Here is a 24,659-nt window from a genome sequence, read left to right as displayed (position 1 = left end):
ATATCACTCATTAGAACAATTTTCACATTGTTTTCACTACGTGAGATGACATTTCATTTACATTTACGATAAAATAGTGGTTTGGGTGTAATAACAGTTTTCATTAATTAATTTAGAGATGCATTTTTATTTGTTGAGTTAATGATTAGGTTAATTCGTTATTTCTCGCAAAAAGAGGGAACCACAGCTGAAAGAAAATACACAACTTGTATTATTTAGGTCAAGAGTTCGTTTTAACATCACTTTTTGCACACATAGGCTAATCACGACTCGGGATACATTTAAATTGGAATCTGAAACATTATGCGGTCTGACTGGAACTCGGAAAAGGACACACCGATTACAAGACGTTGATACATTACCACTTGGTCTGGCGAACGCCAATAATAATGAGGGGTTGTGGGAGTGGGAGAGGGGTGACGGAAAGTAGAAAATAAATAGCATTTTGGGGGGTATTTAATGTTATATTTATACACATACAAACCTAAGAAAATATTTATTTTGATACATGTGTTGGGGGGGTGGGAAAGGGGGAAAAGAGAGGGACAGAAAGATATTGGGAGAGATGGGACGAAGAGGTGATTGTGGAAAATGTTTTATTTGACGTTCGGTAATAAAAACAATCAAATCAATGATGATTATCTTATAAATACCATATTTAATGTAAATTTGTTTTAAAAATGGGGGCGGAGAGCTGTTTGTTTTACGTTCAGTGAAGGATAACAAGTGGAGACACATAGTGGTTCGTATCTCACTTTAAACTGTAGGTCCAGGCCCCATTAGCCTATCTGTGTATAACGTGGATTTAGAATTCAGTAGAAAATAACGTCGATCTAGTATTTTGGATTTTAGATGCGTTGAGACCACTAAAATTTCCAATTCTTATAAGAAGAAACCTGTCCTCATATTACCATTTTGAAAGAGATAGAGTTAATTCTATAATCTTACGTTGTTACTTTCAAAGAAGACTAATTCAAATAGTCAAAAGCTTACGAAAAGTTTTTGCCACCGTGCGGATTTGAACCTACGACCATTAGAGTGACAACCCAGTGCGATAACCACTACCCCACGAGTTCGTTCCTTCTTACGGCATGATTATGAGTTAAGACCAATTCGTTCAATATGCATTAGAAATATAATCCCCACCCGCCTCTTTATAAACAACACACCCAAACGCTCCTTTGTAGCAAATGAAATAAAGGTGGTATGAATGTCACAAAACATTTAAGCAAAATCTACTATATTTACGACGCAATCGTTTTACATGGAGAGGCTACAGCTTCGAGAATTGAGGTTGTGACGTGGCTTCTTGTAGTGGTAGGGTAGATATTCGTATGGCAAGGTTCCAGCGTGCACTAGCCAGTAATTTCCGAGAAAAAAACTTCAATTTATTTTATGATGGTAAAGTTGTTCGGTGATAGGCTGTCAGTATTACACGCCGAAGATTATAAGTTTGACTTCTGTTCGATTACCCCTATTATTATTATATATAGCAACTAAGTATTGTATTTAATTAATAATTGAAATAAATAAAAATGTTATATATATATATTTTAAAAAATAACACTCCTTTCTAATGATTTTTCAGTTATTTTTTAAAATAATTTTTCAGAATATGTTTTTGAATTTCTCATCACTTTACTAGGATTTGCATAAAAATGATCCATGTGTCATATTCGACGAAATGTCATGTACAGCGAAAGTTATACATTTTTATTTTAGAGAAAATTATCAAGAAACAAAACAAATAAATACTATTGACATCCTTTTGTGAATAGTATTTATATTACATTATTTTTTGTTCACCATGCATAGTTGTATTCTTGTAAAAAGCATGAAAAACAATATATTCTCTACATTTCGCAAAGCAAATCATATACGAATTTTCGTAATAAGTAAAATGCAATAAATAATTTTTCGGTTTAATAAGAAATATAAATCGCAGAGTTAACCGAACGGTGAATCGAACACAGAATTTTACACCCCATAAAATGCCTTGTAGCCTTTGCAATGAAGTGATGTAGATTCAAGTAATAAAATTTCATGCAAAATCGTTTATAAGATTGTTCAAATATATTAAATCAATGTGTCCATAAGTTATTATACTGTCAGCCATTTGGCACATCTCGTTACAAAATCTCAGCACATCATCATTCACTAGTTAATCGAATTGAATATTGATTCACTTCACAGTTCAAATTGCAACAATAGTTTCGACTCATATCACGTGAGATGTAAACTCAATTCAATTCTCTCATTGTATGTAACTTGTATGTTGAGCTCATGTAGAAATATCAATTATGAGCTCTAAGCTAAATTTGATTTTACAATCGCTTGATCAACTCTTGTGTCTCGCTGCCAGACATTCTACGTTCCTGTTTGCTCCAGGTCGCTTCTGCATTTCATTATCATTGTTTTTACCTCTGTTTCATTCTCATCGTCGTTCTGTTATCAATTGCAGTACTCTACTGTGTCTCTCGGAAATCTACTCAAAATCAATGATTTCCTACTGAACACTTTCAGTAGGCCTAATGTGTAATTACAGTTGAGGAACTACAAGTGAAATATTCTCTTCAGTACCACATGTAATATTGCATGTAGTGTGTTTGAATTTCAATTTGAATTCAAAATTTTGGGTGCGTCAGCACTTAGGCTATTTTGCATCTGTCACTTTATACGGGGTCCAGCCCCTTACCAGAACTAAAATAACATAACTGTAACGTCGTGTTGTAACTAAAATATTAAAATATTCTGAATTCGGTTAAAAGCTGAGGCTGTAAAGAGGCACTCAGCACCCACAAGGACCAAACACAGGACAACACAGAAAATTATACTGGCCATTGAGCCAGTCGGCAGAACCTCGTTCGTCTGCAAACTGAAGTCCAGGGTGTACTACGTGGAAGCAACAATTGGGTGTACATACTTCGTGGAAGGTCATCCCTTACACCCTTGTAGTGTGTTTAGCTCAGCATGTTAGCTGTAAATATAACTTTTTATTCCTCCTCACTAACAATTTGTTTTTATATCTATTTAAAATTTAAACCAACCTCACTTCCATGTAGTACACCCTGAACTGCATTTTGCAGACTAACGAGGCTCTGGTGACTGGACCTACTGTTAGTATAATCTTTGTAGGACTGCGTGTGTGTTGTCGTTGTTTGTGCTGACTGTCTGTCGCTTTACAGGCTAAGCTTTTAACCCAGGTAAGGATATTTTAGTTTTCAGACACGCTTTTATTTTTGTCATGATAAGGGGCTGGACCCCGTATAGCGTGACGGGTGTAAAATACCCTAAGTTTTCAGGCACACAAATTGTAATTCAAATTTAAAAAATCTTAACATAGATGTTTCAAAACACCTATTGATAGGGCCTCCCCGATGGCGCAGTGGTAGCGTCTTCGCCTTGTAATCAAGGGGTCCTGGGTTCGATACCCGGTGGAGGCACAAGTGGTTCGGATCCCACTTTAAACTGTAGGTCCAGTCCCGATTAGCCTTGCTGTGCATAAAGTGGACTTAAAACACCAAATCAACCAACACCTATTGATCTACTGAAAACAGTAGACAAAAGTTTCATTGGAGTAAGTAGAAAAGAGTCATGAAATAATACCCAAAGAAGTCAACCATTATGAATTAATGTTACATACTTTTTTTATTTCACTTTCCAAAACCTAGGAGCTCAAAATAATACATGGCATGCGATTTACTAGACAGTCTGCTTTTCTGTGATTGATTCGTCGTGCCCAGTCGGGGATAACTTCCGTTCAAGGTAAAAGGGGAAGGGGAAGAAATCCAGCACAGTACCATGACGTATGAAGTAACATGTTCACAGGCATCCAATACAACTGATAAGGGTTCACCTGACCTTGGAAGTGTGGGAAACACGTTTCACGCTGGTTTCCAGACTGCTGTGGCTAAATCTGGAACTAACGGTGGAATAAGAAATAGCTTGCAACATTTAACAATGACATTTCGCATTTACAAAATATGAGATATGTAGACTTTGATTTATTTATTATAGTAGACGGTAGAGAATTACTTACCACGAAAGTCAAGTTCTAAATTGCAGACATCAAAATGTACTCCAGGTTGTGAAATACATTTGTGATAGACAGCAGATAGGTTAATAAGGTTTACAAGATTGCTAACGACTCTTAAGACAAACGTTCAACGAAGGTTATTGAGTGAGAAAATGGGAAATTGTTAAAAATAGCGGCCTAGTTGAGTGAAGATCGAAGGTTCGAATCTCTTATAGAACCGGCTATTTTTTTACACTAATTTTTGGTGCGTAATATATTTAATGTATTGTCGACATTTATAAGAAACAAAATATGAAAACTCTCCTCCTCTGTAACGGTGTGGTCTAAGACTCTGTGCTTTGGATTCCGACTGCAGCGGGACGGCATGGATTCGAGTCGTCCTGGGTTCACGGCCTGTTATCTGTATAGGACCGGTGGCAACCCACCATCGTGAGGAAATTGGGGAGCTACGAGTGACTGGTGTAACCTAGTTTCAGATATCTTCTATAACGGCTGAGGGTTCGACGTGCTGACCAACGTCACCTCGTTGCCAGTTGAAGATAACTGTAGGTAGGATTGTGGAAGGGAGACTGACAGTCGGGAGATAGCCCATGGCCCTTCAAGGTTTTAAAATATGAAAACTATTCCTTCCGTAAATCTAATTTCTCGTCATTGTCACGTGAGATTTCTTTTCAGTATGACTCCTGCAATGCTAATTAGTTCCTAAGTAGGATAATGAGATGGACATAGAGATATTAAATTATGAGTTCACTGTTTAAAAAATTTGCATTAACACATTTTTATATTCACATACCTCTTTACAAATTCCTGAGCACGTCACTACAAATGAACCAATCTAGTGCACACTAGAGCCTTGGCTTATCGATATGGGGTATCCTACAATTTTGTCAAACCACAACCTCAATTCTCGAAGCTGTAGCCTCTCCATGTAAAACGATTGCGTCGTAAATATAGTAGATTTTGCTTAAATGTTTTGTGACATTCATACCACCTTTATTTCATTTGCTACAAAGGAGCGTTTGGGTGTGTTGTTTATAAAGAGGCGGGTGGGGATTATATTTCTAATGCATATTGAACGAATTGGTCTTAACTCATAATCATGCCGTAAGAAGGAACGAACTCGTGGGGTAGTGGTTATCGCACTGGGTTGTCACTCTAATGGTCGTAGGTTCAAATCCGCACGGTGGCAAAAACTTTTCGTAAGCTTTTGACTATTTGAATTAGTCTTCTTTGAAAGTAACAACGTAAGATTATAGAATTAACTCTATCTCTTTCAAAATGGTAATATGAGGACAGGTTTCTTCTTATAAGAATTGGAAATTTTAGTGGTCTCAACGCATCTAAACTCCAAAATACTAGATCGACGTTATTTTCTACTGAATTCTAAATCCACGTTATACACAGATAGGCTAATGGGGCCTGGACCTACAGTTTAAAGTGAGATACGAACCACTATGTGTCTCCACTTGTTATCCTTCACTGAACGTAAAACAAACAGCTCTCCGCCCCCATTTTTAAAACAAATTTACATTAAATATGGTATTTATAAGATAATCATCATTGATTTGATTGTTTTTATTACAGAACGTCAAATAAAACATTTTCCACAATCACCTCTTCGTCCCATCTCTCCCAATATCTTTCTGTCCCTCTCTTTTCCCCCTTTCCCACCCCCCAACACATGTATCAAAATAAATATTTTCTTAGGTTTGTATGTGTATAAATATAACATTAAATACCCCCCAAAATGCTATTTATTTTCTACTTTCCGCCACCCCTCTCCCACTCCCACAACCCCTCATTATTATTGGCGTTCGCCAGACCAAGTGGTAATGTATCGACGTCTTGTAATCGGTGTGTCCTTTTCCGAGTTCCAGTCAGACCGCATAATGTTTCAGATTCCAATTTAAATGTATCCCGAGTCGTGATTAGCCTATGTGTGCAAAAAGTGATGTTAAAACGAACTCTTGACCTAAATAATACAAGTTGTGTATTTTCTTTCAGCTGTGGTTCCCTCTTTTTGCGAGAAATAACGAATTAACCTAATCATTAACTCAACAAATAAAAATGCATCTCTAAATTAATTAATGAAAACTGTTATTACACCCAAACCACTATTTTATCGTAAATGTAAATGAAATGTCATCTCACGTAGTGAAAACAATGTGAAAATTGTTCTAATGAGTGATATATGATTGTCAAACACATACATGAATACATTATATTAAGCTCTTGAACTATAATTGGGACAATTTAATACTAATTTGAAACGATTAAAAGTATTAAAACGACAAAGTAAACTTTTGCGCAATCTTTCAGCCGATTCGCATTATTGAAACAATATTTAACCAATGGGGACGTTATCTCATATTTGGAAATGCTGCATTGGTTGAACTTCCTGTGGACAAGACCGTGAGTCACGCCTCCTGCTCCTCAGAATCGAACTTCACTCTGATTGGAGGATCGTATATTTCACAACACTTCCTTGTTTCAGAGCTACCAACATAATTTCGTAAGACGTTGGACTTAGAAAAAATCCATGCGACAGATTTTTTGAACATGACTGTACCAACATTTATGTATGTAACTGATGGCGGAATGTTTAAAATTTATACTTTTTAATTAACAAATATTTGTTAACTCGGAAAGATGTATCAGAACCTTTTAGATAATTTATCAAAGCTAACTTAGGTACAAAGTACACATTTTATTGTATCCCGCAGTTGTTGGAATGTAACAACTTTCCTAAGCACAACGCATAGTATGTAGAAGAGTAGCATGTTTGTTACGGTACCCGAATGCTGTCAAAAGGAGGATGTGTATGTTACGAGACACGAATCAACTTGTGAGAATGTTTGTTTGAAGCGTCAACTTCACGTTACAATTACTTGAGAACTATTTGGCGTATTACAATGTAACAAACGCCATTCTTAATTAATTATTCCGTACTTTCAAATGAGCTGAAAATGAAATTGGGTTTCCATTTAAACAAACGTAAGTTTGTGTTGAAAATCTTACTCCCTTACGTAGTTGAACGTATTGTGTCCACTAATTTCATGAGCCCCACTCACACCTTTATATCTCCAAAAGCAGTTTTTCAATATTTATTGTTGTTCACGAAATATTTCCGGTAGCAATTTTAGGTGACTCACCCTGTATATGTAACGAGTAATGTATGTTGTGGTGGCAGAGCAGGCGTCATCAGAGGAAGCTGTTTCATCTTAATCGAATGCAACCTAGGTTCGTTACACGATTTTTATCGTCACAAATTATCTGTACGACCTGATGTGTGTGTGTGTGTGTTATCTTTCATTAGGCGAAAAAATTATAGTAATTAGAAAATTGTCTGGAGGAAACTCGGGGGGAAGGGAGTAAAGGCGAACAGGGGCGTGGTGCTCATCACATCACCTTCGGCCGAGATCAAGAAAGTGTGGAGCCCTAATTCCACACCCCTATACGCTTTCATGGCGTGGTGTAAAGCATAGGGGATCACTTTACTTTTTTTATTAGAAAATTGTGGCCTAAGTTGATTCAATTTCTAGTTAATTAGAAATTTTGTATCATGAAAATGTTAATTTTTACTATATTCAATTCTAAATAATTCTGTAAGGCATGAGCATCTAATGCTTTTTAGAACCTTGAAAATTATATATTTGTATATAGGCATACACACACTTGGGGTGTACGGGGTGACCCTTCCACGTAGCGCACCCAATTGTCAACCTCTCTTCCACGTAGTACACCCTGGACTGCATTTTGGAGACTAACGAGGCTCTAGCGACTGGCCCTATGGTCAGTATAATTCTGTGTGTTGTCCTGCGTTTTGTCTTTATATGTGCTGAGTGTCCCTTTACAGCCTCAGCTTTTAACGCAAGCCAGAATGTTTAAATGGAACATTACAGTTATGTTATTAGTAAGGTATGGGGCTGGACCCCGTATAACGTGACGGGCGCAAAATAGCCTAAGTGCTGAAGCACCCAAAATTTTAAATTCGAATTCAAAATTCAAAACATACACACACTTACCTTATTTGATTTCAAGTTGAATATTTGAACTGTACATGTGCCAGCAAGTATTTCTTAACTGATACCACTTTATTCTGCCAAATAGGTTATATCGTTACCAAGGATATTGCTAACGACGCAATTGTTGTCGCTTTTTATTGTTAGACGAGACTGCAACGTAAAATTGTTGTATCTCTTACTACAGAACCTTTTTAAGAAACTGATGTACAGCTAGTTGAAGAGATAGATAGAGAGAGAGAGAGAGAGAGAGAGAGAGAGAGAGAGAGAGAGATAGTAAACACCAATGTGATGAATAACCTTTGTCGGTAAATTTGAAATCTCTAATAAGAATGAAGGCCACTGAAGTAAAATAAGAGAATATAAATATATTTTTTGTGTGTTTTATGCTTATTATCCGTGTATTAGCCGATGTGGTGGCATTGGATGAAACTTGCAAGAGAGTGATCATATTGTCATGGTAAATTGTGTTAATTTCTTCTAATCATTTATATTGGTTCCGGGTTCGACACCCGGTGGAGGCACATAGTGGTTCGGATCCAACTTTAAACTGTAGATCCAGTCCCAATTAGCCTTACTGTGCATAAAGTGGACTTAAAACACCAACTGAATTAATCAATCTAATCATTTATACTTTAATCTTAAGCTGGTGAGCATCGATACCTCACTTTAGACTGCGTGAACTGCTACACTTTCATATCAATAGGCTTGTAATAAGTAGGCCTACATCTAGGGACATGAAGTTTCAGTTTTATTTTCCCCTAAATTTGGATGTTGCTTTTCATTGCAATTCGGTTTAGGGCAAAGTTCGGTGTTATTAATTTAAACTGGGTGATATTTATAATATGCATTTTTACTATTCCTTCTATGCTTAAGATTCTCACATTGATTTAGAGCTGGAAAATTGAGATGTATTTGAGTTAAAATGGCAAAAAATGATGGCTTACCTTTTCAGAAATGACCAAATTGCTTCAATTTGAAAAACTATTTCATCTCATCAGCTACTAAATATGAAATGTTTATTGAACGATAACTAGACCTCGGATTTTTATATTCTAAAAAATGTGTTTGTAGGTTCCTAAAATAGACTCTAAAAATCCTAAAATGGGTTCTAAATATTATTAAATAGGTTTTAAAAATGTTAAATTAGGCTCCTAAATCCTGAAGTCTAACAACCAAATGTTCAATTTCTAACCAAATTTTCATTTGAATGCATAATTTTCAAAATTATCCACAAATCATTGTATTACCATACTTGTGCTGTTACTTGTTGGTACTAAAAATGAATTCCGTATGTATAATTTGCTGCACAATATCAGGGTGGTTACTCACCAGGAATTCTTTGAATTCCGGGAATTATGCATGAATTATTGACTCTGGGAATTATTCGTGAATTTTTGTAGAACATGAAAAAATGGTACAAGCAGATGTTTAATTTTATCTTTATCTTTATATTTTAATTCATTTTCAACTGAAACACAGTCAGTTACTTCCCAAGGCGTGAATGCTACAAAAGGACCGAAGTGACACGAAAGTGAGTAATAAGACCACACGAATCAGAAGTTTGCACATTGGACTATGCAGGCAGTAGAGGCGTTTGAGTGCCAAAACTGAGGGGGGGGGGCAGGGGTAGTTTAATTCGTCTTAGTATTAAGGATCCATAGTGCGGGGGCAAAAAGTCCCCTAAAGTCCACTGTGTGCAGATAACAGTGACGTAAGACATTTTGTTTTGTTTAGAGCTTTGAAAACCATCATAGATTTGGAGTGCGGGGGGGGGGGGGATCGACAGAAAACATGTTTCAAAAACACCAGTCATTGAATTGTTACCAAACCTTGTAAATACCTCTGAGACATGTAAAAATCCTGCAAAACCTAAAATAAATATAAAAACCTAAAAGAGATTTAAGTTATGCACATAGGCCTAAAATAGGTTCTAATAAGCAAAATAGGTTATTTTAGGCACTATAAAACTTCGCCAGTTGTTGCGTTTTGTAATACGCTGACATAACTTGTTATTTTTTATTTGACTGCAAAGAAAAAAAATGGGTAAGAACCTAAATTCCGAGGTCTAATGATAACACCCAAATATTTGAACACAATCATACACATCACATTTCCCTAACCACGGCCGGATTAAGGTGGGTGCTATTGATGCTGCAGCATTAGGCCAGTAATATGCCTTTGACCGCAACCCTGATTTTTTGACCCCACAACCGCCAAAACCTCAAAAACTCACTTTCTCTCCACGTTCCGCGCCTCATTTATTGCGCTGACGATGTTTCACAGCGAAGAAAAGCAGTGATGAGTGAAATGCACTTTCTCATCCTCTCATCCTTGAAGGATGAATGCGCCTTATCGCAATTTTCCAAGTCCGGGGACCATGTTTATATATCGTGACCTTTGTAAACCTCTCGGGAACGATGTGCCACACACGCACACACACGCGCCTCTCATTATTTCTGTATTGTGACGCAAGCAAACAAACAAAATAATAATAATAATTGTTTTTAAGGATTCCTGGCCCCTATAACCCCGCCAGGAGTGCGTGGTGCCCAACCAAAAAAAAAAAGGTTCTAACGGCTGAGGTTAGATAACCTACACCTCTGTAGAGTTTCACGTGTTTTTTTTTTCTCAAAGATCCTATGGGACACCTCTGTTTGTAAAAAATTCGAGATATTTGCAATTTAAGATTTTTTTAACGCTGTGGACTTAGAAAATTTTCGATTGATGAAAAAAATTGGTTCCATGACGACCTATGTTTATTTTGGTATGGATGGACAGAGGACACCGAGACTCGACCAACGCACTAAACCCGATCTTTCTACGACTATTTGTTCAAAAGTTACGAGTGATCAAAATTTTGGAGGGTGGGCTAACTTCTTACCTCTTGACCTCAGGACCACCAAAACTTGGTATACGTATTCTACACCTCCAAAATCGACAGGGTGGGTATCTAACGATACCGGGATGGGGGTGTTTTTCGATATATTTTTTCGATAACTCTTACTATTTTCGAGATATTTGCAATTTAACGCTGGACTTGGAAAATTTTCGATTGATGAAAAATTGGTTCCATGACGACCTATGTTTATTTTGGTATGGGAGGACAGAGGACACCGAGACTCGACCGACGCACTAAACCCGACCTTTCTACGACTATTCGTTCAAAAGTTACGAGTGATCAAAGTTTTTTTGGGAGGTGGGCTAACTTCTTACTCCTTGACCCCAGGACCACCAAAACTTGGTACACGTATTCTACACCTCCAAAATCGACAGAGGGCATCTAACGATGCCGTATGGGGGTGTTTTTCGATATATTTTTTCGATAACTCTTACCATTTTCGAGATATTTGCAATTTAAGATTTTTTAACGCTGTGGACTTGGAAAAAATATTCGGTACATTTTTTTTTGTTCCGTGTTTTAGTGAGACCAATGGTACACATGAAACATTTTTGCAAGCGACTCCAAAGCTGTATTCTTTCCATGTTTGTTTTCACATCACATAAAAACTTTCTTCCACCTTACACCATACTAAACGCTCGTGTTTTTCTAGTTTAATGTTTAAAAAGTATTCATATGGACAAAGTTAATACCCAATGTAGGATTCATGTCTCTATCACTTTTGTACAAAAATTGCGTACCTTCAAAGTCACGGTACTGTGACTTTTTGGACACCCTGTAGAAGAAATGGCAAGTATGTGTCTTTTTGTTGCTACACCATGTCAAATTATTTAGCTAATTCCAAAATATGACATTACGAGCCTTTAGACTGTTAACTGACACAGCAAGTGAAATTGGTTAGCCGCAATTTGTAAAAAGTCAAATTTTTCATTTTTTCTACAAAAAAAACGACTTTTTATCGAAGAAAATACCACCCATTCAAAAAAGCCGACTTTTTTGCGACTCTAGTAATATGATTAAACCCGCACCGTGACCGTGCGTTCTAAGACGTCATGCTTTGGGCTCGCGCCACAAGACGCGCGCAGGTTCGAGTCTCCTGGAGGAAGCGTAACAACTTTTCTCCTGAGATTTCGGCCTGCACCGGTAGCCACCCACCATCGTGAGAAAATTCGGGAGCTACGAATGAGTAACATATCCGGTCATGGAAACCTACAACAACGACTGGGGGATCGTCGTGCTGACCACACGTCATCCCGTAACTGGTTAGATGATCTCCCACCTCGGGTGAGCGAGTGAGTAGGATCAGGTGGGAGTGAGGCCGGCAGTCGGTGGGTGGGCCCAGGCCCTCAATGGACAATTGTGCCACGTGTTATTAATATGATAAGTAGACCTTGGATTCTAAGTTTCTAACCTATTTTTTCTATTACAGGTATGTAACAAAAAATAAGTCAGAGTTTCGTTAAAAAACGTAACAACTGATGAAGTTTTATAGTGCCTAAAAAAACTATTTTGCTTGTTAGAACCTATTTTAGCTTTATGCGCCTAAATCAAGCCTTTTTTAGGTTTTCATATATTTTTGAAGGTTTTACAGGATTTTTATGTCACACAGATGCATTTGTTTTGTTTGGTCACGAAAAAATTCAATGGGAAAGTATTTCCCTTCCACCAAGTCCATGGTGATTTTACAAAGCTCTAAACAAAGAAAATGTCTCGTGCCACTGTTACCTGCACAATCCAAAGTGGTCTGATCTGTGTGGTCTTGCTAACTTTCGCATTACTTCGGTGCTTTGTGGCATTCACGCCTTGCAAACTAACATTTCAGCATTGAAGTTTGCACCACTCACTATGTTTTTGTTTAAAGATTATTTTCAGCATATAAGAAGATCCTCAGACAAAATTGCAGAGTTTGACTGTGGATAACATGAAAAATGATTGTTGCCTAACTATACGGCGAAGAGTGGATTTTGATAGCAAATTTCTAATGGTAAATTCTGCCATCGCCGTAGGGTTAGGCAACACACATAACGTTATGCAATATACTGCGTATTTCAGGATATAGGTGTCCCATTTTCATTGCCGGTGACTATACCTAATCAGCATTTTTCAGGAATTTTGAACTATTTTAATTTTTTTTAACCTACTTAAGGATTATTCGAGCCTAACTTAAGATTTTTAGGACCTATTTTAGGGGTTTTCGAACCTATTTTAGGATTTTTAGAACCAATTTTAGGAACCTAAAAGTACACTTTTAGAACCTAAAAATCCGAGGTCTAATGATAAGGTACATCGATTTGATTGTTTATCTGTCAGTGCCAGTCAAATAATTGAAAGTGAACAATTAATATGTTTATTTTTTTCGTATTTCAGAAGTAAATTAGGTTAAAACAATTTGATGTAGCAAAAACATAGAATTTACAAATTTTATTCTACAGTCAAAGGATGATCTATTAAATATTTTATATTTAAATTACACAGTACTATACCATTATCAGTATATTTTACACAATGAGTATATATTAGGTTTCATATCCTTATTTCTTTCAGACAGTATATACGAGTATGTAAACCGAAAACATTTTGCCGTTAATACCGATAATGAAATAATGGGTTGCATACTAAACAAGGTTGCTTCATCTTCACTGATGACGGCTTTTTTGAAGCTAATTCACGTAGGAGAGGAGGATTCTAGCCCGCACAAATACAGAGAAAAAGTTGCACCAAAGGTAAGACCTAAGTTGGAACATTCACAGCAAATTCCTGCCTTCCTAGAAGTTGTTCCTTTAAATTGATATAGAAAAAATATAGATACATTATTAAAAATTGTATGGCAAGTAGACTTTTACAATAGTAGCAGCACTATTTGTGGACAAAATATTACATATGTTGACATTTCCTGAGTTACTGTGGGAACTTATTTTACTTGCAAGAATGACAAGAGTTGCAAAGAAAGTTGTTCTAGGACCCGTGTTTGCCTTTAGGGCTCTAGGAGAGTGCATATACAACCATTTATTCGACTTCTCAAGGGCATGAGACAGGCCCGTACCCATGATTTTTTTGAGGGGGGGCAGATCCATAGGCGATTTTTTATAAATATTCATTCATATTATACACTGCATATAAAGGTAAAAAAAGGTAAAGTGCTCCCCTGTGCTTAGCACTACGCCATGAAGGCGTATAGGGGGTGGGGGGGTAACGCCCCACACTTTCTTGATCCGGTCGTGAGTGGGGATGATGTGATCAGCATCACGTCCCTGACCGCTTTTACCCCCCAGGGTTTCCCCCAGGTACCCATGTTATTCGACGCGTTACCGACTGAGCCACCGCGGCCACCACACTGCATATATAATACTGTATTATGTGTGGGGGTGTATAGGGGAGGGTGGCTAGAGAAATTTGCTCATTTTGTTACGAAATGTTGAAGAACAGCATTTTCTAATATACCTATATGTATGCAACCTTGTGACATATATTTGCAGTTGGCACTGACATTTGTTTCCTTGAATTAGCGAAAATAAAGTGTATGATACGGGTAGACTACGTGTGCATAATGCAAACAATTCAAATAGCCTACGAAAAGCAACATATGTGAGGGGGTTGATAGACTGTTGGGTTCCCACACATTTTGCAAAGTCCCTGACTTTTCCAGATATTTTACATAACTGTGTAATGATTTAACATGCTAAAAAATAAGAGTTACACTTCAACTTTGTAAGTTTATCAAATGAATGACGTTTGTTGAACATTTTTTTAAAATAAATGAAAAATAAAATGAAAGATCCCTTTTATTAGCAATATTACCCAAGCAATATTACCCAAACGGAAGATAAAACTAAACGTGTTTCCGGTTACAAATTCTGCCAAGCAAAAATTATTTAATTCCCCTGACTTTACCAGGTTTTGAAAGCTTTTTTAAAAAATAATTTGTTTCGAATGATCTCAGTCCTAGCCTTGTTTTCCTGACTCCTCCAGTTGTCCAGGCAGGCCCGTACCCAGGATTTTTTTAGATCCGTGTTTATGTATATAGTATATACAGTGGTAGTAGCTATTTGGGGCGACCTGTGGGCAGTTGCCCCGACTTATTTGCCACTTTTGCCCTCGTACTATGGCCTCTTAATGCCTCTACCAAGAGAAAATAACTGTCCTTGCCCCTTCCACTTCCCCAGTTTTTGCACCTAATCTGGTCAGAAGTATCTGCATAGTTCTAAGTTTCGCAAATTAAAAATTTAATTATTTGAGAAAATTCCAGATACAGCACAGTTGGCCATTTTACACTGAAATTCTCAACAATGAAAATGCAATGATAATAATAATAATAAGCAAAAAATATTTAAAAAATAATAAAAGTATTTGTAACAAAATAACACAAAAGTGAATGGCAAAGTAACAAAAAATTAGTAAAAGATGGCACTATTTGATATTATTTACAAACATTTCTTCTAATAGATGACCGAAAGGCAAACTCGGAGGAAAATATATCGATGCTTGATGATAGATCATTGTATTGTGTGGCAAGTCTGTAAAAGATAGATCTTTTTTGAATTTCAAGTCTAGGTCTTTTTTTAATAAAATAATCTTTATTGCGAGTTAAGCGAGTGGAATCCCTGAAGAAGTGTGTTGCAGCGGATTTTGCCATTCACAATTTTGTATAAATAACTGAAATCATTCTGCAAACGGCGCTGATAAAAGTTTAGAAAAGACAAGAGATGCGGAGATGAAAATTGCATAATGAGGGAACCCTGTATCGAACTATAGCCAGGAAGAAGTGAAAGACTGAATCGATTCTAGAGAGATGAGTGGGACATGCCATGGACCAGACAGGAGAGCAGTATTCTTTTATTGGGGAAATGAATGATTTGAAGTACAAGGTGAGGGCTGAGAAGTCACTAATTTCAATGAAACTGTACAGTAAACCTAAGGGACTCATGGTATTTTTAGTGGTGCCTAAAATTTGTTCCTCAAATGAGAGCTTTTGGTCGAAAACAATGCCTAGGTCTTTGTGAGAGGATACTGCTTGGATGTTATTGCCTGAGACGGTGAGAGTAGTACACTTTTCAGGATGTAATGGAAGGCCCCATGTCAGACACCCAGGAAGTAAATGTTGTTATGTCATTCTGAGAAAGATGAGTATCGTTGGAAGTGGAGATTTGTCTGAAAATGTTACAGTCATCTGCGAAAAAAAGGTATTTTCTTATGCCAGAACCATTGAACAGCCACGATATAATTTTATGTTTAGAAAATAATATATTTATAAATTAAATTATACGCATTAGCAATTATTATTACAATAAATAATTCTAAATGTGAGTTAACCCATAGCCCGCTACGAAGGATAGTAGCGAGCTATGGTTAACCACAAAAAAGAGAGAGAGACAAACACTTTTACCTGGTAGCCAGTAGCGGCCAAAAATGGTTGCAAGGACAATTTACTTTCTTTTGGTAGACAAGTTTGAGTTCGAGTTTTTATTTTAAGTCCACTTTATGCACAGATAGACTAATTGGGACTGGACCTACAGTTTAAAGTGGGATCCGAAGCTCTGGGTAGAAAAGGCTTAGCATTAAGAGGCCATAGTGCAGGAGCAAAAGTGGAAATAATTGGGGGGGGGGTCAACGGCATCAATAAAACTAAAAGTACCCAATATCGCAGACTGCAGACTTCTGGTGACTGCCTCTCTCTCTCTCTACACAACAAACACATCCATTCATGCAAGAACAAAATTGAAATTATTGCAAGTTTGAAAAATCGTCGATGTTATTCTCGTAGCTTTTTGTAGATTTAAATTTTAAAATTTCACGGGGGGGGGGGGGCTGTGTCCAGGTCTTTGGAGTCAGTGCGAACCCTGTAAATAAATTATCTGAGTGGAACGGCTAAGTGACTTCACCCTGGCAGTGTGTCTGCTGGCATAATATTGTTTCTATGGCATATTTTCGCTTTTAGAATCTTATTCGACAGTAAAAATAAATGCCAGTGGCAACCAAGAAGCTATTAAATGGGGTTGCATACATGTGGGATAGAAAATGCCAGTTTCAACGGCTCGTAGCATGGAAATTTTTGGCCTTGGTGTCCTCTGCACACTGTGAAAGTTGGGTCTCCCCGATGGCGCAGTGGTAGCATCGTCGCCTTGTATTCAAGGTGTCCTGGGTTCGATACCCGGTGGAGGCACATAGTGGTTCGGATCCCACTTTAAACTGTAGGTCCAATCCCAATTAGCCTTACTGTGTATAAAGTGGACTTAAAAAACCAAATCAACCAACCAACAAACCAACACTGTGAAAGTTGTCTGTTGTATGGTCACACCACTGTGTATTTATGTTCAAGACAATTACAAGTAGAAAAGAAGAAAAGTTGCAGTAAAACAAATTCCGATCGAAAAAATTTCGTAAACAATAATGTACTTAATTTCTTGAGTTTTGGACAAATAAGAATACATGTTAAAAGTACTTCAGGCAATTTTTTGCCCCAAAAATCTAGCAACGATTCTGCTGTGAAGTGGATTCTCCTATTTACATAATATTAATTAACTTTAAGCCATTGAGTGGCAGAATGGACATCAGTTACAGAAAAACCCTGATGTTGGAGAAAGAAAACAAAGCTTTTTATCCTTCGGCTCAGTGGTGGCGAAAGGGATCACAGACCTTGCGGTGCGGGTGGAGAGCTAAATGCCCCTTATATGGTTGGCTTTGTATTGCTGTCATTGAAGAATCTTTCTTCCATAATGTAAAGAGTATAGAAAATTCCCCTCTATTCTAATTATGTGAAACATTAGTTACATTGTAAAAGAAGAAACCATTCAATAATAAAGGGGTTCCTATTTGTTGAGTGTTAAACAACTGTTTTTGACTCATAAAAAGTTCAGACAATTTTAAAAATGTACACAGTATTCTACAAAAAGTCCTACATAACCAGTACAATGTCTGTAGTGGCGCAAGAGTCTTTCTTCCCTTATAGCAAGAAGTGTCCCATCCAAGACGACAAAGTCGGGATATGGATTAAAAGGAATGGACTATCCCAACTAAATCGGAACGTCTGATAGCCTTGCATGAATGGTTATAGAACTAAAATAGTCCAATATTGGAGACTGCAGACTTCTAGAGCCTGCCTCTGTCCAGAAACAACCTATTCATTTGTGCAAGGACAAGATCGAAATTCATGCAAAATTTGAAAAACCATCAACGTAATTCTTGTAGGTTTTTATAAGTTCAAATTAAAAAAAAAAATTATGGCTCGAGGGGGGGGGATGGCCCCCCCGGCCCCTCCCTTGGGTACGGGCCTGGCATGAGAGGGTTAGTAGGACCATGCCCTGCGTTGTCTGTGTTGTAGGATTTGTTTGATTTCTACCTATATTGATTTGGAATAAAAGAGTATTAGTATCTCTTACAAGAGCCGCGGTAGCTCAGTCGTTAGTTGGCCTCCGTGGCAGAGTGGTTAGCATAGCGCTCTACGAAACCAGGGGTTCCAGGTTCGAATCCCTGCTAAGACTTGGATGTTTGTGTTGTCCGTAAAATAACCGAGAATAAAGAGAAAAACATACATTGCTAACTGAGCTATCATTCACCATATAATGGAGGATAGAATAGGGTTGCCAGATATCTAAAATAAAAAAATGGGACATATAAACATGGATATAGTTAAATTTATTTTTATAACATTTTTAAACATTACAAAATCAATTGAAGTTTAAAGCATTGTTAATGCCGAATTTTCAACGTTTTGACAAAATATATTAATAATTGAGTGAACACTCTTAAAGGATCTTTGTTTAGAATAATCACTACTATAAAAAAAGGTAAAGAAAAGGTAAAGTGCTCCCCTGTGCTTAACACCATGCCATAAAGGCGTATAGGGGGTGTGGGGGTAACGCCCCACACTTTCTTGATCCGGTCATAAGTGGGGGTGATGTGATCACTACTATAAGAACACTTTCTTTTTGGCATGACAAAATAAAAGAAAACTTCTTACATCACCTAAGCCCTGAATATTATCCACTCCACTCTAATTCCATTGACCAAGAAAAGAAACAAGTGATAGCTGTATTAGAACCAGAACTGCCTTTGCCAGTCGTGAGTCGCTTCTTATTCGACAATCGACAATGAGCAGTTCTACGCCAATGTTAACATGAGGATTGAGTGGTAAATGGTAATTGGTATTCAATTAGGTTAGTTATACATTGTTATTAATATCTTGTTGTACTATAAAATGATTTTGAAATTTGAATTCGTATTTTCTTTAGCTAAATACCGGACAAATGGGCATCCCGAGAACATTTTCCGGGACTAAATATGCCATTATGTCAGGGAACCGTCTACATAAAAAGAGGAAGACAATTTTTACTAAATCTATATTTTTGCGAAGTGACAATAACTTTAATTTAATAGAGTGCCAGTAATTTCACAGGACACTAAGATGTTAACGCTTTTCTATTTTTATCTGTTTTGCTTGTTCGGCACACCATTTGTCCTTAGCACCCAGGCAACCACTCCACGTGGACCCCCTCCCCCCTTTTTACAACTCTCTTTCTAATATATAATTTCTTTTACAAAGGTCAGAACTCTTAAAGTCACAAAAATGGTCATATACATCAACTATAGACGTGAATTAATCACTTAGGTTCTTCATGAAATACTTGCCGTTTTATATCGAATACTGAGTCAGTAAATTTTATATTGGAACTTTATAAATATCCGTTGGAATAAATTATACCTACATATACTGCCACTGCCTTTCTACTCATCTCTTTTGGTTTTTTTCTGTCTGATTTCATTTTCTCTACCTTCTTCAGCCAGTTTTGCAGTAAAGTTTCAGACATTGTTACACTAAGCAGAACGACAACACACAAACTGAGATACTACAATGGGGCATTTGACTGTTCTCGTCTGTACCACTTCAAAATCTTGCCCAAGTTACAGAAAAATAGTGTTGCTAACCATAGTAACAGAATTCACTACAAGGAGCATCTTTCAATTTCTTCCCTTACTTTTATCGTACATTTTTCACATGAAAGAATCGAAAGGAAAATGCAACAAAATGGAAATTTCATTGACTCAGGGGTTGAATTTACAAATCTGTAACATATTTAGGAAAATTTATTTAGGTATACAAACGCTAAACTGTCGACACTGTGTGTGGTATGTACTCCCAGTAAAGAGGGCGAGAGGTCAGTTTGAAATTTTCCAGATGGCAGTGTCCCTTCCCTATCCTTTACAGCTGACCGAAGCCTTGTCAAGGGAGCTAGTGTTTCCAGGAAATGGCCATGCTGCACATTCCACCCTCCTTCCTTGACGCTTTGGTTTCAGTTGATCGAAAGATCCATTGGACTATGCTTCTTGTAGAGCTACAAATGGTTCCTTTCTGTTAATGTTGAAGTATTGTCATTCTATTGTTGATATAAAAATTAATATTTACACCCCCCCCCCCCTACAAGGGGAATGTTCCACTTTTCTGCTTGGTGGGTTGTTAGTCAAAATTTGGGAGGGTGTTGGGGGGTGTTAAGATAAATCACTGGGTCGGTTGTAGATCAGCAGCCTGCTGCTTCTGCATGTGTTCGATGGAAGAGTGTTGTTTTGGCCCACAGGAAAATTCCCTATAACATTCTTTTCCCATTCGTGTAATAGTAGTTTTGTTTCAAAATTTTCCTTTCCTGGGAAAAAATCCCATGCTGGTCAGCGAGTTTTGTACAATTGGCACCCCTGTGAGGTTCTACAGCTGGGAAGACTGAAGACAGGAGTCTTCAGCCCTGCCGCCTCAGGTAGTGGTTGGAAGAAAGAATCTGCAGGATGAAGCCTGGTGATCTAGTCTGTGCTGGTGATGGTCTAAAGTAAAGGCACCCACAAACTATCGTTTTACCCTGCGGTCATTATTTGAGAGTGAAGCATCAGTCACATTTGTTAATCGATTACTTCCTGAATTTAATCTGGGCTTCGGAGATAGCCTAGCTAGCCAGAATATACGTGCCTGTTACATTAAAATAGAGAATTATATATCTACTTATATTAATCACATAATAATTCTGTTACATTATTATTTCTGCTATATAAAAACAAATTGCAAATTACTTTTGAATAACTTCATAATATTCACATTTCAGACTGTTGAATATGCAAAACTGCTTCATTTCATTTATTCATTTATTTTTTCACTCATAGGAATATTAGAGAAATGCAAATGTTATTTCAACAGTAACATTTTCATGTAAAATTAGAGTCATATAGGAAATGAACACTGTGTTGTTGATGACTTTCCTTTGCTCGTAGTCCTAATGTCTCAACTCCAGCTTGTTTCAAATAATTATTATATTCCTATAACTGAAGATCCAAAAGACAGCTTTTGTAGGTGATGTGTGCTTTTTCATGCATGCTTTTTGTAGGTGATGTGTGCTTTTTCCTGCACATTTCTTCTATGTGCATTATGACACTTCTCGTAGATATTGCTTGTTTCGTGCTATTTTATGAGCTGCAGCCTATTCTTGCTATTATCCTTCTTGACTTCCCTTTCTCCTCAGTTGACCCACCAGCCGATGAGTGAAAGTCTGCCTGTAACTTTATTGCATATCATTCAGGCATTGGATGCCTGCATGTTTTAGATACTATAGAAAAAAGTGTGTAAATGTGAATTTAGTTTTGCTTGGAAGTAATTGTTCATCATATTTTTATCTATGTGGTAATAAAGAAGACAATTTCTGATTAACTTCTTTCAAATTTCAGACAAGAGCAATCGTCTGTTAACTTGTCAGCATTATTAGCATTTGACAAATTGAAGGATTTGGTTTATTTTACTTTGCTTTTCTGTCACTTTTGGCTAATCGTGAAGATGAAGGTGAGTGATGATATGATGAAATTGATGAAGGAACACTCACAAAGAACACCCATGCCCAGTCTGGGATTTGAACCTGGGACCCATGGCATTGTAGCATATGGTAACCACTCTGCCATGGAAGTCGGCTCAAATCAAAGGAATTTGAGAATATAATATCCATCAGTAAATTTCAGTAGCCAGAAATAAATCTGAATGTCATCGAGAGAAATATTTTTCACACAAAAGCACATGATGGTGATCATTACTTTGAACTCAAAATCACAAAGGTGCCATTTTTGTTCAGTACATTTGGAGAACTTGGTTGTACTTGTATATTCTATCCACTGTTCCAGACAGCAACATTGAAAACGTTCATATCTTCAACATCTCATCATGAGAAGCACCAAATTCACACTTCATACTTGGGGACAGCCATAACTGAAAAGAATATTCCTAAATATGAGGAATGTTCATAAAGTAATAATTACTGCCAAAATAGAATACAGTAACGCACACAAGTTTTTGTGAATGAATCAGTCTTTCTCCACATAAACTCCACCCAGAGTGGATGTACTTCTCCCATCGCGATGCACCAACTTGCTGATGACGTTGTTGTAGAAATCCTGTGTCTGGCTGTCCAGGAATTCATTCACGGCAGAAATGATGTTGTCATCGTATTCGAAATTCAATCTCACGCAGAAGCTTCTTCATTTCTGGAAAGTGTAAGAAGTCGCTGGGTGCCAGGTCCGGGAATTATGGAGGGTGAATCCCGAGCAGAATTGGTGGAGGTATTGCCTTGGAGAAGCTGCACTCCTTTCATCAGCATCGTGTTATGTATTATTTTAAATACTAACCCCTAACTAATGTTCACATCACTTATGATGGCTGCAATGGTAATATGACGATCTGCGGGCAGGATCCACTGTCTTCACAATTCTGGGTTCCTCAGAGATATAAGGCTGCCCACTGCATTCTTCATCGTGCAGACTTGTTGCACCACACTGAAACCTTCTATGCACCTTACCACTGTTACATATGATGGAGCATTCCCTCCGTAGAACACCACAAGATCATCGAGGATATATTTTGCAATTTTTCCTTTCAAGAACAAAAAGCAAATCACACCTCAAACTTGAGCTGGCTCCACAGGCTGTGCCATCTTGGTTTTCTGTCCCTCTAGCGGTGTTCTGCAGAACTACTATGCAAGGGATGTGTACCAGTCTGATAGCTTAAGAACCAAAGGCTTCCCCACAGTGCAAATTCTTGAAACAAGCTCAGAAATGAAAAGCAAAAATTATTACTTTATGAATGTCCCTCGTAATAAGATGAATATTATGAAACTGTACTGAGATAAGTAGAGCCCGGAAGTTCAGGCATTTATTTTCGTTAAAATAGGCAGGCAAAAAGGCACTTATAATGTGGCACTAAAAATAAAAAAAAAGGGCAAAATAAACCGAAAAAAGGCACATTTAGAAGTCGCTTACTTTTATCTATAATTTCTGGCAAAATGTTAAAATCTAAATTGGGAAGAGCATTTCAATTTTCTCCATCTTGATTGCACATAACTACAAGGTGCTTTTTAAGTTCTCAACATTCATTGATAGTCGTCTGTCAGAGAGAATGTTTTTCATAATAGAAAATGATCTTTCTACTTCGACAGAAGTTATTGGAGCATACATATAACAAGCTAATGTAGCTGGACTCATTTTGGTAACAGCATTTTCACCTTTTAGAATATCACAAATTGTTTTCAATTGTTTCAAGTCCTCATTTGCACTCACTACCCGTTAGCACTTTTCCACAACAGCTCACCCCCTTTTCTCCTGGCACTTCCATCATCTGCTGCATAGATTCCTCGAAGATTTTCATGGATGCTATAATTGTAATTGTCTCTGGCAATGCACCATAATGTGCAAAAGTAAACTTGAATAGCATAGGAGTTTTTTCACTTCACGAATTGAAGCCGCTTCATTTTCTGGAAGAGCATCGATCACCTCACTGATTTTTTGAAGGTTGTTAGCATAATATATAGCTGCTGATATCCAGGTTCCCTATCTCGTCAAGACTGGTTGCTGAGGTAAACTAAGCTCAATCGCAACATCCTGAAATTTTCGGGTTCGAGAGGGAGATTTCAGAAATATTTTCTTTGTGTTCGAAATCAACCTGTCCACTTCAGCAGTCAATCATGCACAAGAAATGTTAACCGAAAGGCAATATCCTGACTCAGCATGAAATTCTCACACTTTTCTCCTTCAGCAATGTTGAAACATGCGTGAGTTCAATATTACTTAAATAAGGCGAAAATTATTCACATAATAAACGGAAGAAAAATAAATGCCAACAACTTTTTTTGGGAGAAAAATAATTTATATACACATTTTTTTTTAAAAAATGTCAAATTTCATTGAAAAAGGCAAAAAAAGGCATTATAATTAAAAATACGTAGTGGGGTCCCAAATAGGCAAAATAGGCAAAATGAAAAGGCTTCCAAAACATTCGAAACAACATAAGAAACGTATATTCGGAAAAATTTTATCAATATATGCAGTAGATAAAAAGAGGCATTTTGCCAAACTTCCGGGCTCTAGAGATAAGTTTGAAGGTGTTAGAGGTGACAAAGCTTAACCTGAACTGCTGTAACACATGCACTGGGGTCAAAATGACTCCTTCTGTTGTTCTAAACATTCAGTAGATTTCAGTACATCATTGTGAAAAGGATAAAGAATAAGGGGAAAAACTCAATATTTCAAGGCAAAAGTAAGAATATTGAAAAGTTATTGCCAACATTTGGTAGAAAGGGGTGATTTTTGATCCCTTCCTCTATTCTAATGTTAAGCCCAAATTTTGTCCAACCTCCAGAGGAGACTGCATGTAAGCTTGTTGAAAGAGAAAACTATGTTTTGAATTTGA

General features: G+C 37.2%; 1 protein-coding gene across 1 annotated transcript in view; it reads left to right on the top strand.

Moving 5' to 3' along the window:
* The window catches only part of LOC145989065 (uncharacterized), an 80,354-nt gene that overhangs the window by 32,606 nt on the left and 23,089 nt on the right, over positions 1–24,659 (top strand). Inside the window, exon 3 of the mRNA XM_083124362.1 lies at positions 13,505–13,683. Within this exon, the coding sequence (XP_082980488.1) occupies positions 13,505–13,683 (179 nt within the window). The remainder of the gene's footprint in view (positions 1–13,504; positions 13,684–24,659) is intronic.

The sequence above is a fragment of the Lepisma saccharinum genome, chromosome 1 (assembly GCF_977018435.1).
Source record: "Lepisma saccharinum chromosome 1, izLepSacc3.1, whole genome shotgun sequence".
NCBI lineage: Eukaryota > Metazoa > Arthropoda > Insecta > Zygentoma > Lepismatidae > Lepisma > Lepisma saccharinum.
The sequence above is the reverse complement of the archived record's forward strand: the minus strand, read 5'-3'. Positions and strand labels throughout refer to the sequence as shown.